The sequence below is a fragment of the Microcaecilia unicolor genome, chromosome 3 (genome assembly GCF_901765095.1).
Source record: "Microcaecilia unicolor chromosome 3, aMicUni1.1, whole genome shotgun sequence".
NCBI lineage: Eukaryota > Metazoa > Chordata > Amphibia > Gymnophiona > Siphonopidae > Microcaecilia > Microcaecilia unicolor.
Window position 1 is genome coordinate 256,382,865 of NC_044033.1, and position 17,620 is coordinate 256,400,484.

General features: G+C 45.3%; 1 protein-coding gene across 1 annotated transcript in view; it reads left to right on the forward strand.

Moving 5' to 3' along the window:
- The window catches only part of LOC115465028 (potassium voltage-gated channel subfamily C member 1-like), a 39,150-nt gene extending 22,080 nt beyond the window's left edge, over positions 1 to 17,070 (forward strand). The window contains exon 3 of the mRNA XM_030195426.1: positions 16,949 to 17,070. Coding sequence (XP_030051286.1) covers positions 16,949 to 17,070 — 122 coding nt within the window. The remainder of the gene's footprint in view (positions 1 to 16,948) is intronic.
- The last annotated feature ends 550 nt before the right edge of the window (positions 17,071 to 17,620 follow it).

Here is a 17,620-nt window from a genome sequence, read left to right on the forward strand (position 1 = left end):
GGTTTATATTAATGGACTTATCGTTGAGCGGCAGGAACTTTTATCAGGAGAGTCTCTGTAGGCATTGATGCCTCAGATGCTGAAGTAGCTGTAATATTAACTACCTGGATGGACCTCTCTTGTCAGCCCCAAAGGGATAGCTGGGACTGGCAGGCTCTACAAACTTCATAGTCTTGAAGACTCACTTCCTCACTAGATTGTGCCTTACAGCACATAGGGTAGCTTGAGGAGAGTGGATGTGTTTAGAAGTTGTGGTGGCCTTTCTCGCCATTGAGTGTTCACCAGAGTTTGACTTAGAGGGTCTGAAAAATACCCTGGAATCTGGGTCCTTGCAGTCTCATGGTCTTCGCAACAAACGTTTCTTTCCATTGTGATCTACTCCTAGAACATGCGGGCACACTTTGAGGGCAACTTATAAACCATTTTTGTTCATAACATCCTGCTTTAGAAACATAAATGGGCCCTTGTAAAATTAGGCCATGCCCAAAAGTATGCACAATGCAATCAGCATGTGCTTGAATCTGGATGCAGCATGGGTGGAGTCACAATTTATTTTACAGCATTCATGCTAATATTTCACCTTCTCTTGGGCGGCATAATGTCTGTGCCTTGAATACGGCTGCTGTTATTGCTGGATCTGAGTTATATTTATAAAGAAACAGAGGGCCTGATATGCAATAAAAAGAACCAAGCTCCTAAATTTAGGCTTCTAAGTCTCTGCTCTATTTTCAGCCAAACGTACGAGCATGTTCTCAAGTGAAGTCATGTTAATTAGGAGCTTAAAAGTTATGGGCCACGGAGGTAAGCAGCTTGTAAGCCATGGGCTGAACTAACCCTGGGGCATGTGTCTATACCTAGGTGGATCACATTGTACACATACACAATCGTCTAAAAAAAATAACAGAACAAAACAAACACAATTTACATAAAATCACTAAACACCAAAAAACATAAAATGAGGAAAAAAACACAAGCTTTGCTCTAAAATGTTTCATTTAGCTCAAATTCAAATGCCTATAAGCTGGGCTGAACTAACCCTGGGGCATGCATGGCTTCTGGCACTGATTATCCAGGTATATGTGGTCACCCGGAAGTTAACCAGGCACCAGCCGATATTCGGTTTCATGCCTGGTTAACTCAGCGCATGAACTTAGGACAAGTCTTTCTGCTGTCCTACATGCCTACTTAGCTGGTTAGTAGAGTGAATATCGCCACTAACCGTCTAAGTTGCAGAACATAACAAACACGATTTACATAAAATCACTAAACACCCCAAAAACATAAAATGAGGAAAAGCCACATGCCTTACCCATAAGCCCTTTGAAAATAAAAAACTTTTTAAAAGTTTCTTAAATTTACCAGTATGAGCCTAATTTATAAGCCTAGTGCTGAAAATCAGGGCTAAGCGACTATTCCCCCTCCAAATATGCCCCGTTACCACCCACTTTTTATGCTCCTAAATATTGAATATACATGTAAAGTTAGGCCCACAGCCTTAGTAAATTTTCAAAGAGACCAATAGGAGCATAAATCCTTTGAATATCGGGCCCAGCAGGCCTAAATTTATAACTTTAAGCTCCTAAATTAACATGAATGTTCAGCTTAAAACTATAGTTCCTAAGTTTACCTGAAAATAAGGTACAGATTTTGGAGCTCACCTTTTTTTTAATGTCTGGCCCAGTGTTTTTAGTGCAAAGTATTCGACAGGGTTCATCTTGCAACAGAATAAGTTCATGGTCTTTGTATTTATTTGAGATTTGATATACTGCACTAACAGAACCAGTATCAATGCAGTTTACATACCGAGATCAACTGCATTTTAAGTAAAAAATAGCTTGACAATATCTAGACAATGAGGTCAAGACACTACTGAAAATAGAAGGTTAAGGAAGCCATAGATTAAAACCTATAGATGGTGTTACTGTTATGTAACAAACTGGAGCCACACTAGGGATACCTTCAGGTTCCTTAATCAAAGAAACTAAATCTTGTGAAGAAAGCCAGTTCAAATAGCCAAGTCTTGAGGCTAGACTTGAAGTGAATCAAAGGAGGGTCTGAGCGCAAAAAAATTGGTAACTGGTTCCATAGCAAGAAAAGGCCATATCACAGTAGGTATCCAAACCAACAACTCTGTAAGATGAAACAGTCAATAGATTTATATTACAAGAACGAGGCATTCTGGTTGGATGGTATGGGACGAACGATCTTGTTACATAAGGAGGTTGATGCTATAATAAGCCTTTTGGGTTAGAGGAGGAATGTTGAATTGAATTCTCTCTCAGTTGGCAGCCAGTTTCAACCTTGCGCATAGTCTTTAGGGTTGGTGTAGCAAGTAGACCCTCTTGAAAAGATGGAAAGGACAAGCGACAGGATAGAAATGTAATATTGTGTGCAGATAAACAGGAACATAACCATGCCAAGATTTAAAGAGTAAAACCCCAAATGGCGTAGCTAATGCAGTTTGAAGAAAAGGCATAACATGATGATATCACCGACTGCAATGCCTTTATCGATAACAGCAAGTATGCCATACTAAACAGCTTTACACCAATCAAGAACTAAAAGGCAGAAAAATCTAATGGAAGAGAAGTGCTTTCAATCTGTATATCATTTGCAATAAAAAAAGTTTTGAATTAATAATTGTATTTAGAGGACAAAGGAATCATCCCAGTTGAATGATAATTGACTGAGGGGACCTTGCTCGAACATGAAGCATGAGTGGCATGTTGCAAGTACTCAATGGGGCAAGAAACATTGAGCTCAGAGTTAGAGCCCATCCATCCATGGCGCCATCGGATGATGCCACCCACAAAAGTGTGACTGACTTTCCTGCTTGTCCATGGAACACATTAATTGTGCCTATACAGCACCACCAGGATCACTACATTCATAATATCGGCACTCTGTTACTAAGATTATCGCGGTAGTACCAATCCAGTTCCTGTAACTGGTGATCCTCTTTCAAGCCAGTTGTTCCACACACTGGCCACGGGAGCTGGGTCTAGGTTTGGTGTGATTATATGTGAAGTGCAGAGTCCTGCACTAATCCTCTATACCTTACACCTGCAGTGATGTTTCCCAGTCTTAACCCTTCACCTGGCACAGACAGCAGGGGAATCTGAAAAATTAGGGAAAAGAACCGAAGTTGGGGAGGACCAACAAAAAAGTGAAAAAAGGAACTCTTGGTGTCAAATGACAAATGTCAAGTTTATTGTAAAAAAATCATTTAAAAAAGTGGACTAATAGGTCTACTTAAAACAAATCCTCAAAGACAAGGACTCGACACGGAGCCGTATTTCATTGCAACCGCCTGCCTCAGGAATCACAACGATCTGAAAACTTCTGAACACAAGTGTCTGTAGTTCGGGGGTTAAATCATCCTTAAGGGAAATTATCGGTTTAAGTGTTTTCTCTGCTAAACGCTCCAAAAAAGGTTTAGTATACGACACACTTTCACTGTAAAAACAAAACCATATCCAAATTCAGGATGCTTAGAATTAATCCTAGGGACAGGTAACTGTTAAGAATGACAGAGGACATCAACAACATTTTCTTTGTTGTTTCCTGTCATTGGCAAAATGAAAATGGGTAGGGTTTCATTTGCCAATAACAAATTTGGCAATAGCAGACCTCTGGCATTTTTAAGCCCCCCTCTTCTGAACTTCCTCTCAGTGGCTGCCCCTTCCAACCCCACCCCATCCACTTGAGACCCCCCCCCCCCAACTCCCCACAGGCTTACCTCAATCTCTTGAGGGCCAGCAAAGTACTGTTGGGGCAGGAATGATGTCCATTCACTGCTGCCCATGTATGGAGCCACATCTAAAATTGCAGCCACAACCTTTCAGCCTAGTGTCGCGTATCACAGACATAGGCAGGAGGAAATGGGAATCACTCCTGCCTAAACGATCGCCCACTGGACCAGCAAAGGTTGAGATAGACCCAGGGGGACCTATAGGGAGTTGAGGGGCAGGGTCAGAAGAGGAGATTGCAGGGAGGGGCAGAAGAGGGGAGGCCAGAACATTTTTGTGAGAACCCGAGAAAACAGAAATTCCCTCAAACAACACCGGAAATGACATGAAAATGAAAAAACTTTGGCTGCCCATCTCTAATGAATAACCTAACAAAATCCACACCTCCGCCCTCCTTGCATGTTTCTGATATATCCCAGCTACCCTCTACCCACCTCAGTGGCACTCAATGCTCTATCCACTCTGCATGTCCCTTACATCCCAACTAATTCATACCCACCCTGTTAGTAATCATGTCCCTTATGACCATTCCCGACATCCTAGCTACCTCCTATCCACCCCAATGCCAATCAGGCCTCTTATGCCCATCCCTAACATCCCAGCTATCCACCCCAGTACCAATCATACCCTATCCTTTCTACATGCCCCTGTCCAGGTTCTCCATCCCTACCCAAGTGCCAATCAGTTCCTACCCTGCCTGCATGACTTTCACATGTCTCAGATACTCTCTACCAATATTAGTGTCAGCCACACATCTACGCACTTGCATGTCATTGTGATGCCTCACAACTAGAGACTTACAACAGCTTGACTCTACACTGTCCTCCACCCTTTTGTTTAAGATTCTAAACAGAACGGGGATGCTGCGAAGGCGGCGTTGGCCAATGAGGACTGCCCGACCATAGACCAGGCTCTGTCTCCAGAGGAGAAATCCCCTGTTACCCCAGGCTCCAGAGAAAGGTACAATCGAGATCGAGCCTGTTTCCTGTTGTCTACCGGAGATTTTGCACACTCCCCTGATGGCAACATCCGCAAAGGTATTCAGGGCTGATGTACGTTTTTGCACCATCACCCTCCTCATCCTCCTACCTCCATTCCATCAGCACCACTAAGGACATCTTCAACCATTGCAGCTATTTCTCTTGTCTCCCTTATGCCAGCATCCATAAGAATGTGTTTGACATCCCAGCTCTTCATTCCCCCTTTACATCAGTACCTACCACTGAAAATATGTCTGATCATCCCAGTTCTCCATCCTGTCTCTCTTCATACTAAACTGGTAAAAAACCCATCATCTAGATGCACATTTTTCAACTCCCTCACTCCTGGTGTCTAGGGGATAAGTCTCCATTTCATTCCTGCTCCTTGCTCTTATCACACAGGAGAACTTAGTCTATATCCATTTACTCCTTTACCTCAGTAGTGGAGAATTCTGGGTCTATATCTCTTCTGCTCCATCACACCCGACACTCAGGGGAGTTTGGTCTATATCCCTTCCACTCTATGACAGCTGGCACTCAGGGAAGTCTGGTGTATATCAATTCTATTCCATGATTCCTGACACAGAGGAAGTTGATTCAGTACAATAGAAAGGATAAAAATGCTTGGGGGTGGTCTTTATTCCCTGCATCGTGTAATACAGTAAGATAGAAGGGATAGAAATGCCTGGGGGTGGTCTTTATTCCCTGAACCGTGTGATACAGTGAAACAGAAGGGATAGAAATGTTTGGGGATGGTCTTTATTCCCTGCACCGTGTGATACAGTGAAACAGAAGGGATAGAAATGCCTGGGTATAGTCTTTATTCTCTGCACTGTTAAACACCACAGATTACAGAGCAGCCCTGTAACTAGACAGCCCATCTCGATATTCAGCCGGTGACGGACAGCGCTTTTGCTGTCCACCGCCATATTAAACCTGAATAGTCAATGCTGGACCTGGCCGCCAGCACTGCATACCTGGGGGGGGGTTACCACTTAAGAGTTTATTGGTTATGGTTTATTATAATTTAATGAATTTCCTCATTTGATAACAAGATGATGTAGCATAAGATTAAAATAAAATGAGTATTAAGAATTGGAAAGAAAGAGAGAAGGAGGAGGAAGTAACTGAAGGTAATAGAAGGATTTCTGGCTAGTGAATTCCCCCAGATCCATCTGGACCCTCCTGAACCACGTGTGACTTTTCGAATAGATGCATTTTTAATAGAGTCTCACATTTCGGGTAGGATTGTTGGAGACGAATTACAGCTGGAAGGGAATTGCAGAGCGAACTGTGCGCCAGAGAACGGTTGGACTCCTGCTAGCAGTTAATGATGGGATTCCTATTTATGTGCCAGACTTAAGCGCTAAACTTATCCGATTAAGTGCTGGATAACCACAAATATTCAGCAAAAATAACCAGTTAAATGCCGCTGAATATTTTCGCCTGGGTGCTGATAAGTGGCTGTTTCTGGCCGGTTAACTAGTTTTGAATACTGAGCAGTGCCTGGTATACAAATCAACCACTTACTACTGCAGTGTACACCAGTTTCTCCCTCCGCCGATATCCAAGACCACCCTCTCCCTCCTCACTAGCCCATATCAATTTGTGGACACAAGATAGATAACCACACTTATTTATTCAGGGAACTTATTGGAAAGAGGTCAGCTTAGGAAGCCAATGCTGTCCCGTTTCTCTCATTTTTCAACAGACCAAACTGTAAAAAGTATGGCATTGAAATGGGAGACTCCAGAATAATGAGGGTGTACGTTAGGGGTGCCTGTCCTTGTGTTTGAACATAAAGACCCTGGAGTCATATGAAATCAGCACCGCAGGTCCTAGGATGCATCAGCATGGGGGCAGTCAGAAATGCAGCTTGGTTCCATGTTTCCCTTCTTGAACAGCACCGAAAATGGTGACTAGATGTTGCTGTACATGGAGGGAGTGGGGGGGGGGGGGGGGGGGCGGGTGCAGAGCTTCTCTGGCAGGTAAATTCATGCAAGTAAATGATAGTTTGATTAGAATGTGTTTGCTAGAAATTCCTGTCCTTGATGAAGCAACAATGAGATTAAAACACCTCTGACTGCGTAAAACCCACTCTGTGAACAACAGCACAGTGACCGTGTCATCACATGGATGTCACCTTCGCATGTCATTCTTTGTCACTCAAGTGATATATTTAGCATAATGAAAAGACCTCCTATATATATATATATATATATACATATATAGAAATATATATATATAAATCCAAGTCTTCACATTATCCTGGCCTGGCATTCCTCCAAAACTCTAGCACAGGACCCCTGCAAAACCCTTCGGCACAAGATCCAAGCCACTTCCTGTGCACACCTTTAGCATTATACCTCAACCACCCCCCTAGCACTACTGCCCAGCCACTCCTTACACACCCCTCTAGCACTATACCCCAGGTGCTTCTTGTACATGCCTCTAGCATTGGACTCCAGTACTCCTCTAGCACTATACCCAGCCACTCCTTACACACTCCTCTAGCACTGGACTCGTCACTCCTTTAGCACTATACCCCAGCCACTCCTTACATACTCCTCTAGCACTATACCCCAGCCACCCCTTACACACTGCTCTAGCACTGGACATGTCACTCCTTACACACTCCTCTAGCACTATACCCCAGCCACTCCTTATGCACTCCTCTAGCACTGAATTCGTCACGCACTCCTCTAACATTATACCTTAGCCACTCCTTACACTCTTCTAGCACTATACTCCAGCCACTCCTTACACACTCCTCTAGCACTATACCCCAGCCACTCCTTACACAGTCCTCTAGCACTATATCCCAGCCACTCCTTACACAGTCCTCTAGCACTATACCCCAGCCACTCCTTACACACTCCTCTAGCACTCTACCGCAGTCATTCCTTGCACACTCTTCCTGCACTGGAGTCCAGCTGCCCCTTGAACACTCCTCTAGCACTGAACTGATTCTTGCACACTAGCACCAGATTTCAGATGGCCCCAGTGACTGCTCCAGCTCCCTCTTTGTCCTGTCCATCTAAACTTTTCTGGGGTTCTGGGAGGGGTGTCTGGTGACCTCTTACTTAGTTCATGAAAGGCTGTGATTTTTCTGCTATGCCAGTCAGAGATGCCAGAACCTAGGAACAGTTGAGGCACTGCATTTTCTGATGAATGAGAAAAGCTTTCAGTCATCTACATGAGATCATGTTTTCTTTTATTTCCATCCTCATCCATGCTCCATTGTCATTGTGTGCACCCTGGGCTCTGCAGCTGCCTATGCCTGCACTCCATCACCTCAGAACAGCGACGACTGGTTCAAACAGGACTTTGCCCTCCTGCATGACCTCAATTGCAATGCTGCCTCTTGGATCCAGCAGTAGGATTCATGATGTCATAGGGGTGAGTAGCCTGGATGGGGGCGCACCCTGCTCCCACCCTCACTGAACTTGTAGCTACAATGCTTTGCTTCCCCCACCCCCACCCCCATTACAAGGCAGTGTGTGAGCTCCAGCCTCCCTCCCCAAGTGCTTCTTCTGTCACAGTGTGGGTTTAGGTGCTTCACATCACAAGGTCAAGCCTGCTTTCTGCTTTTTATCTAGGCAGCTGTCAACATCAGGCTACCAGAAAGGGCAACATTTATTTCGTACTGCTTAACTCTAACTGGGGCGGGAAGTGGCAGGAGGAGATGGGGGACTTACAATATCATGGGTAGGAATGGGTAGGAAACTGTAGGATTCTGGAGCCACTAAAAATCATATTCCAAAAACAAAAATACATTTTATCTTTTCCTTGCTAAATTAAACTTTGAAATGGAGTCTGACTATGGAATGCAAGCAGTGCCTTCCTGCCCATTGCTCTTCTTACACATGACATCATCAGTCAGTGACTCACTTATTGCTCACTCAGCCCATGACATAATCAAATGGTGACTGATAGTTATTGCTCTTCCTGCCCAAGACATTATGAGACAATGACAGATTTTGCTCTCTGGCCATGACATCAGAGGGTGACTCACTCATTGCTCTTCCAAGCTGTGATATCATCAAGGAATTGATGCATTTCTCTTCCTTCCCATGACATCATCAGAAGGTGACTGATATGTTATCTGATGTAGTAGTTACCATGAACAGGGAGAAAGGTAGCTTGAGGTTTATTAAACTAAATCCTCCCAATCCCACCTCCATTCCTTCCCCCTTAGGCATCATGTTTTCACCTGGAGATAATGTCACTGCCTCACCAGGCCTTTCCCCATCATCCTCCTCCCACCTATATAATGAACTGCCAAGCTTGTCTTAGACAAAACTGGAATATCAGGATCATAGATACCATGGGACATTCGTGGGTTTGGCCTATGTCAAGAAATGGTCCTACACACTGGGGCTGGCTTTGTGTGTGCTGGTTTCGGCTCAGTCCTGTTGGTCCATGTGTTTTCTGTATGCACGTGCACACATATGCGTGTGTATGTAGGCAGTTGGGTAACAGATGTCTGAGAGCACAACTGCATTTCTATGGATGGATTTTTGTTGCTGGGGGAGAAGATATTCTTACAACTTCACAGACATAAACCCTGTCCATGCTAACCACACACTCAACAGCATTGCAGCACTTCTGCTGCCATGAGTCAGCACTGCAGTGTCCAGCGGTCAGTTCTGTGCCTCAGACCCAGCTGCCCTCTGATGGTGTCACATTCTGCACACATCAGCAATCTGCAACTATAGGAAAAAAAAAGGCAAAACGGGTTGCTTTTGGGTATAGCCATGCCTGCATACTGCCTCCTCTTAATATGCATCCTTTTGGGGGCAGCAGGGGGAGCGAGCGACAGCAGCCCTGCTTGATCACTACTCCATTTGCGTCAAAATTGCCCAGAATTCTGTGCCTCTCAGCTTCACAGACCCCATGATTTGATTCGCAGGCTCTCCTCAGGTCGTCCTTTGATCATTCAAGCCTTCCCACTCCCATCCCCATGGAAGCCTAGAGATATGGAAGTTTTTCAAGGCTTGTCTTTTGATTGTCTGTTCTATGTTGTTAATTGTACTTCCATCTGTGAAGCAAATATTAACTGGACAAGTCGTGGCAAATGCAGTCATAGCTCCTATGGGAATCTGAACCAAGCTGTGAGCATGGAGTCATCTTCAAAAGGCCCAGACACAGCAAAGTGACACCCTGAATAACCAAAGGATCCAACATTCCCCTATGTAGGTAAAGGCACTTGGAAGCAGTATATATATATATATATATATATATATATATATAGCTCACACCTTGGAAAGGTTTCTCAAGAGCAGTATACCAACCATTTAATAAACTTGAAACTTGACTGGTAGTTTAAGGCAAGTTATATCTGAGTATAGAAGGTGTTTCCCTGTCCTCAGAGAGAGTTTACAAACTAGCTTTGTACCTGAGGCAATAGAGAGTTAAGTGGATTGCCCAAGATCACAAGAAGCATCAATGGGATTTGAACCAGGCTCACCTGGTTCTCAGTCTGCTGATCTAACCACTATGCTACGCCTGCTCTCCACATGTAGACTGAAGAGAGGACAGTGATGAACTGATCCTTCAAAGTGATGTGTTTTAGTTCCATATCTGCTAATATCTTTCACTTCTCTTGAAAATGTCCTGTGAAAGTGTACACAAGCAAGGTCACGAGGCAGAAGTTTCGTAAGTCATAAAAAGGTCTACTACAGCTGCCGAGAACCACAGGCTGCTAAGTTCAATTATCCTATGCGAGGAAGTACTTCTAAAGTGAGACCTGTCTTCTACCCTGGACTACCCCAGTCCTTTGCAGTGTCCCTACCCAGTGAGACACATCCCCCTCTTTCTGAAACAGATACCATGGAGCGGCAATACAGAGAACTGCCAATGAGGTAGACGCAAGCATCTTTAGAGACCGACAGGCCTCAGAATGACTCTCGCTGTTCTTGTAGGTGACAAAAGAAATTAATAAAAAAGTGACTGAAGAGGCTCTGCTGCACATCCCCGTCCGTCTCCAGTGTCATTCAGTCATCACTAAAAAAATGATATAGAGGTCCTTCAAACTGAGTTTGGTCAAAGCATGGAACAAAGGGTGGAGAGTTTGGGGAAGAAAGGTGAAAGTCTTTTCAAGAAACCTGCATTCACCATGCAAGAGATTGTCAATATTTGAATTCTATTAATATCCCCATTTCCACCATCTTGTAGGGTCCATCCATAGTCCCCATAGTGTTACTAAGGCATGAACAAGGTACGTATATCCAACTCTTGAAATGTGCAGATGTATACATATGCACAGTGTAAAAACATATTGTACTCGAATATTGATAAGATGGTAGCAGGGATGTGAGTTTTCCTGTCGGTGGGGATTACAGTCCCTGAAAATAAACCAAAGGACAGCCTGGGATGATTGAATTTCTCCCTCTATCTCTGAATAAGGCTACCCTAAATCAGTAAAGGTGCATACAGCTGGTAGACTTGTATCCCACAAAAGGATACAGCACCTTCAACCATTCACAGCCACTTCAAATCTTTGATTTGACATCTTTAAAAAGTTGATCCTAAAACCACTGGTTCAACTTTCTTCATTTTATACCTTATTATCTGTTTCCTCATAGCTATGATAAACCCCTGATGATGTCCCACCCCCTCTGAAAAAGGGCACCTCTCTGCCCATTCTTCATAGACCAGCAGTATGTGGGGGTAAGAGGACTGTGAGCTCTTCTTATCCCAATCAGTTACCCACATGATTTCAACATTTACTAAGAGAGTAAAGGTAACAGGAGATGGGCCCAGCAAAGTGAACTGCCCTGTACATGCAACAGACTCTAATATTAGTGGTCACAAACATGAGCAGCTTCGGAAACTGAGCACAGCAAGCATTTCCTGGGAACAAGAGAATAGGAATCCAAGACTTCCTGGGGAAGAAAAGAAGCTGTTTCTGGGGAGGAAATAAAACAGTTCCTGGAGATTAAAGGAACAACTTCCTCAACATTAAAGGAAACAGTTCCTGGGGAGAAAGGGAAAAGGTTTCTAGAAATTCAAGAAAACAGTTCCTGGGGATGAAAAGAAACACTTCTTAGAGATTAAAGGAAGCAATTCCCGGGGAGGAAAGAAAACAGTTCCTGGAGGTTAAAGGAATCAGTTTCAGGAGAGGAAAGGAAAGCACTTCCTCAAGATTAAAGGAAACATTTCCTTGGGAGGAAAGGAAACAGTTTCTAGAGATTAAAGAAAATAGTTCCTGGGGAGGAATGAAAGCAGTTCCTGGAGATTATAGGAAGCAGTTCCTGGAGAGGAAATGAAACAGTTCCTATAGAGGCTGTAAGGTAACTTTGCTTTCTTTGAGGACAAGCAGGACAGCGGTATGCTTACATCTGGGAATCCCTAGGACTCTCCGAAAACAACGTTTAAGGAGAACAGAGTCTCGCAATGGCGAGACTATCTTGAACCAATTATCCTGAAAACAAATTGAAAACTATTTGTGGAGGTGCAGCCTGAACTAAACAAAATGGGCCCTCGGAGGGTGGAGTTGAATTCTAGACACTAAAAATTCTACAGAACTATCTGACCAAACCTACTGTCACACTGGGTAACTTGCTCGAGGCAGTAATGAGATGTGAATGTGTGAACTGAAGACCATGTTGCAGCCTTGCAAATCTCCCCAATGGAAGCTGACCTCAAGTGGACTACCGCCACAGCCATGGCTCTGATATTATGAGCTGAGACATGACCCTCCAGAGTCAGCCCAGCCTGGATATAAGTGGAGGAGATACAATCTGCTATCCAACTGAATAAAATGCGCTTACCAATGGTTGGGTGGACTGGATATAAGCCATTTCCTTAAAAAAAAAGGGTGGATAAATGAAATGGGCTCAGGTGGAAACTTCTCCTCTCATCACGTGGAAAAGGATCTATGCTATAAGATCCCTTCTCCAAGAGGTAGTCTACTCTTCCTCAGACTTGGCAAAAAGGTCTTGATGAAACTGCTTTTGTCTCAGCTGGCTGGAGGTATGTCTAGGCCTTGGGGTCAGGTGCTGAGGTGCCAGCTCACACCTTAAGGGAGCTTCCTCTCCTAATAGTAAGTGGTGCCGTGCATGGGGAGGCACTGACACCAATGCCTCTTGAGGCTTATGAGTTGGAGACTGCTCCACAGAGGTGCCATGGACCTCGAGATCAGGGTGGCTGAGTGCTGCAGCTGGCACAAACACCTTCAACGCCTGAACAATTAGGAGCTGTAGCAATCCTGCCAACTCCTCTCTCAGCATGGTCCGGAACCAGTCACCAAGGACAGGCATCAGTAAAACTGGGGCCGGTGTGGAGACAGCCTGCTGAGTTGTTGATGCTGTATCGGAAATGAGGTCCTGGCTGCATGGGCGCTGTGGTGACAGCACCAGGTTTACAGAGGGGGAGAAGTCCTCTCAGCACTGATGCTTCTCGGGTGCCAGCGATGCCGATGCCCCAGAGCTTCAGGCACCATGCGTCAAAGGGGACCGATGCTTCTTGGTGATTGACTGATAATTGGCATCAATGGCAATGAGGATGACGTCAAATCCACTTGTGTCCTCGGTCCAGGGGCTTGCTACCAGTGCCTGAGGTCAAGGGAGGTGGAGACCTCCTCGATGCTGGTGCACCCCAGTGCCGGGTGAAGCCCTGGCAGTCATCAGGATTGATGCTTCCAATGCCGATGTCGAGGGAACAGACTTACAAGATCAAAAATGTTCCCTCTGGTGGGTCTGACGCGCCTTTTTCTGCTTTTGTAAGCAAAGACAACAGTCAGATCATGGTCAGGCCCCAAAGACCCCACACACCAATTGTGTGAATCAGTGCAGGATATCACCTGATTACACTGGGTGCATCTCTTAAAGCCGCTGGGGGTCTTCTGAGGCATGTCAAAAAGCACCGTGGCCAAATCAAAAGGTTCAATGGTGAGGCCAAAAAGGGGTTTACCTCAAATTGAGCTCAGTGCTCCGGCCTAAGAGGGCCTCTGGAGCCCCGAAAATTAAAGAAAACTTAAAAATGTCAAAAACACTAATAAAATATAAGGAAGAGAAGAAACTAAACTTTTATGAAGGAAAATAGATACATTTTAAAACCCCATACAGGAAGACACAAAAAAAAAAACACAAAGAAGGAGAGACACAAAATTCAATCTAGCTCTGTGGAAAAAAGATGAATGAGGGTCCTGCACTCACACTTGGGTGGGAAGGCACTGGCCCATGTGCAATGGGGCTGCTGCCAAAAGCCTCTTAAAGTTACAGAACACAGGGTAGCATCCCGCACCAGGCTCTGTTGGGATGACATCACCCAGATGTAAGGATACCACTGTCCTGCTTGTCCTCAGAGAAAAGGAATTATTTCACAGGGAGAAACTGAGCTGGGGGGAGGGAGGAATTATTTCCTGGGAAGGCACTGAGGAGGAAGGGAGTCTCTACTTGAAAGAAGAGTTCATTTTGGAGCACTAACAGAGCACAAGGGCTTGTTGGGCAGATAAGGTCAGGGAGGGGCCGTAAGTACTCAGATTTTACTGGAATAGTGTGGGAGCACTTATTGTACTGAAAGAGAGAGCAGAAAACCCCAGACTTCACTGTATACAGGATAATTCTTAATAGCTTAACTCAAAAGAACATCAAAGGGTTTCACATCTAGTCCCTGAGCAAGAAGGGTTAACACTGCATTCTTGAAAAAATAATAGGTTTGTGTGTGCTGCTATGAATTTGGTCACCTTCTCCCTTGCAAACAGAGGGAGTGAGGTGCCACAGTGAGAAGTTTGGAAGAAGGAGTCAGTGGCCACAGTGCGAGGTATGGAACGAGTCAGTGGCCAGAGCGAGAGGTTTAGAAGGAGTGAGTGGTTGAAGGTAGAGGTACGGAAGGAGTGAGTGGCTGCAGTGAGAGGTACGAAAGGAGTGAGTGGCTGCAGTGAGCGGTACGAAAGGAGTGGCTGCAGTGAGAGGTACGGAAGGAGTGAGTGGCTGCAGTGAGAGGTACGAAAGGAGTGAGTGGCTGCAGTGAGAGGTATGAAAGGAAGGAATGATTGCAGTGAGATGTATGAAAGGAGCGAGTGGCTGCACTGAGATGTTTGGAAGGAGTGAGTGGTTGAAGTGAGAGGTATGGAAGGAGTGAGTGATTGCAGTGAGATGTTTGGAAGGAGTGAGTGGTTGCAGTGAGAGGTATGAAGGAGTGAGTATTTGCACTGAGATGTTTGGAAGGAGTGAGTGGCTGCACTGAGATGTTTGGAAGGAGTGAGTGGTTGCAGTGAGAGGTATGAAAGGAGTGAGTGGTTCCAGTGAGAGGTATGAAAGGAGTGAGTGGCTGCAATTAGATGTTTGGAAGGAGTGAGTGGCTGCAGTGAGATGTTTGGAAGGAGTGAGTGTTTGCAGTGAGAGGTATGAAAGGAGCGAGTGGCTGCACTGAGATGTTTGGAAGGAGTGAGTGGTTGAAGTGAGAGGTATGGAAGGAGTGAGTGATTGCAGTGAGATGTTTGGAAGGAGTGAGTGGTTGCAGTGAGAGGTATGAAGGAGTGAGTATTTGCACTGAGATGTTTGGAAGGAGTGAGTGGCTGCACTGAGATGTTTGGAAGGAGTGAGTGGTTGCAGTGAGAGGTATGAAAGGAGTGAGTGGTTCCAGTGAGAGGTATGAAAGGAGTGAGTGGCTGCAATTAGATGTTTGGAAGGAGTGAGTGGCTGCAGTGAGATGTTTGGAAGGAGTGAGTGTTTGCAGTGAGAGGTATGAAAGGAGCGAGTGGCTGCACTGAGATGTTTGGAAGGAGTGAGTGGTTGAAGTGAGAGGTATGGAAGGAGTGAGTGATTGCAGTGAGATGTTTGGAAGGAGTGAGTGGTTGCAGTGAGAGGTATGAAGGAGTGAGTATTTGCACTGAGATGTTTGGAAGGAGTGAGTGGCTGCACTGAGATGTTTGGAAGGAGTGAGTGGTTGCAGTGAGAGGTATGAAAGGAGTGAGTGGTTCCAGTGAGAGGTATGAAAGGAGTGAGTGGCTGCAATTAGATGTTTGGAAGGAGTGAGTGGCTGCAGTGAGATGTTTGGAAGGAGTGAGTGGTTGCAGTGACAGGTATGGAAGAAGTGAGTGACTGCAGTGAGATGTTTAGAAGGAGTCAGTGGCTGCAGTGACATGTTTAGGAGGAGTCAGTGGCTGCAGTGAGAGGTATGAAGAAGTGAGTGGTTGCAGTGAGATGTTTGGAAGGAGTGAGTGGTTGCACTGAGATGTTTAGAAGGAGTCAGTGGCCTGCAGTAAGTGGCCTGGAAGGAGTCAGTGGTTGCAGTGAGATGTTTGGAAGGAGTAGCTGAAGTGCTGCCAATTAAATCAGACCGTTGGAAACTAGCTGTGGCCATCCATAGAGGACAACTCTGCCCCCCTTCTCTTCCCCCATGTCTGTTCCTCCATGTCTTGTCTACATATGTATCTATCAGCATCTGCTTTTCTGCATGTCTGCTTGCTGGTTCTTCTCATATTTGCCAAAGCAACATCAAAGAAGGTGTACCGCATCCGAGCACAGGCAGTAAGGGACAGGCACCTAAAAACCAGCTGTGGCAGAATAGAAGACAGTGTGGGGGAAGGGGTAGAAACATGCCAGTCAGATGTGGTGGATTCTGCACCTGTCTCACTGCAAATTTAAGTCACCAGTGGTACATTCACTATCAAAATGGGTCCCACACACTCAGAATCTTGAGGCACTGAAAAAAGACCCAGATTACCTTAAATATCAATCCACAAGCCAAACTGTAACTTCAAATGAGGGAATTCATTAAAACTGTGGCTGAGTGGAGAGGAGAGAGCTGGGGGTGGGGCGGGGGGGGGGGGTGCAGTTTTGAGTTCCTTATGTTTTCTAGACTATGTTATCCTGCTCAGAGACACAGCAAGATGCTCCAGTCTCACTTCCACAGCCCACATCCTCTCTTATCCAGTGAAAATGACAAGATGCAATGCAGAGGGGAGGCTGGAATGATGATGGAGGGAGGAGATGCTGCATATAGGGAGAGAAGAAGGTACAGTCTGGGAAAGGGAGTTTGGATAACTAGAATTAAACACGAGAGGTTTTAAGCTCTGATCCTTGCTGCGTCTCTGAGCTGTCACCATTTTACTCCTGACTTTACAATATTTCCCTCACCTCAAAGTAAAGGATGCAATCCATAATTCTCACGGCTTTGTTTCTTGTCCCTTCTTCCCCCTTTTCCTTTACTCTGTGTGTGTGTGGTTTTTGTTTCTTTTTCTTCATTTATGCCATCATGGATGAGAAGGACATGCAAAGTCCCGGAGTCTAAACAGCATAGCAGCACCCAGAGCGTCTCCTCTCACCACCCCCTTCGGGTCCCTGTGCGCAGGGAGACGCCCGCACTCAGCTATCCCTGCCATCCTATAGAATGGACTCTACAAACCAGGATGAAACGCTTTTATACATTCAACTATTTTAAAGTAAAGATTATATACCTCTCTCTTGAGAGAGATGAACAAGAGATGGAATTTGCACTTTCCTATCTCCCTCCTCCTCCTCCCACTGGACCTAGGAGTGTGCTGGAGGATAGGGGAGGAGGGAGAACACCTTCAGATGTGTGTGTGGGGGGGGGGGGGATCAGGAGGGCTTATATTAAGGCTCTTCTCCCCCACAAACATACACACGGACATTGCTTTTCAAAGTTAAAACGCAGGGGGAGAAGGGGAGGATAGAGCATAAGGAAGAGCAGAAAAGGAAAGATTTCACTGCAAAGAGGTGTGGTGTAGAGGAACCAATTTCTTGACCCAAAATGGCCCCCTTCCCCTCCCTCTTTGGGTCTGGTGCTCTCTCTGTCTCTCTGCTCCTCTTTCACAAATAGACATCCATCTCCTTTCTCCCTCTGTCCTTGTCTCTCCATCCTCCTCTCTACTCTCCTCTCCCTTCTGTCTCTTCTTGTCTGGTCAGTCTGTCTCTCTCT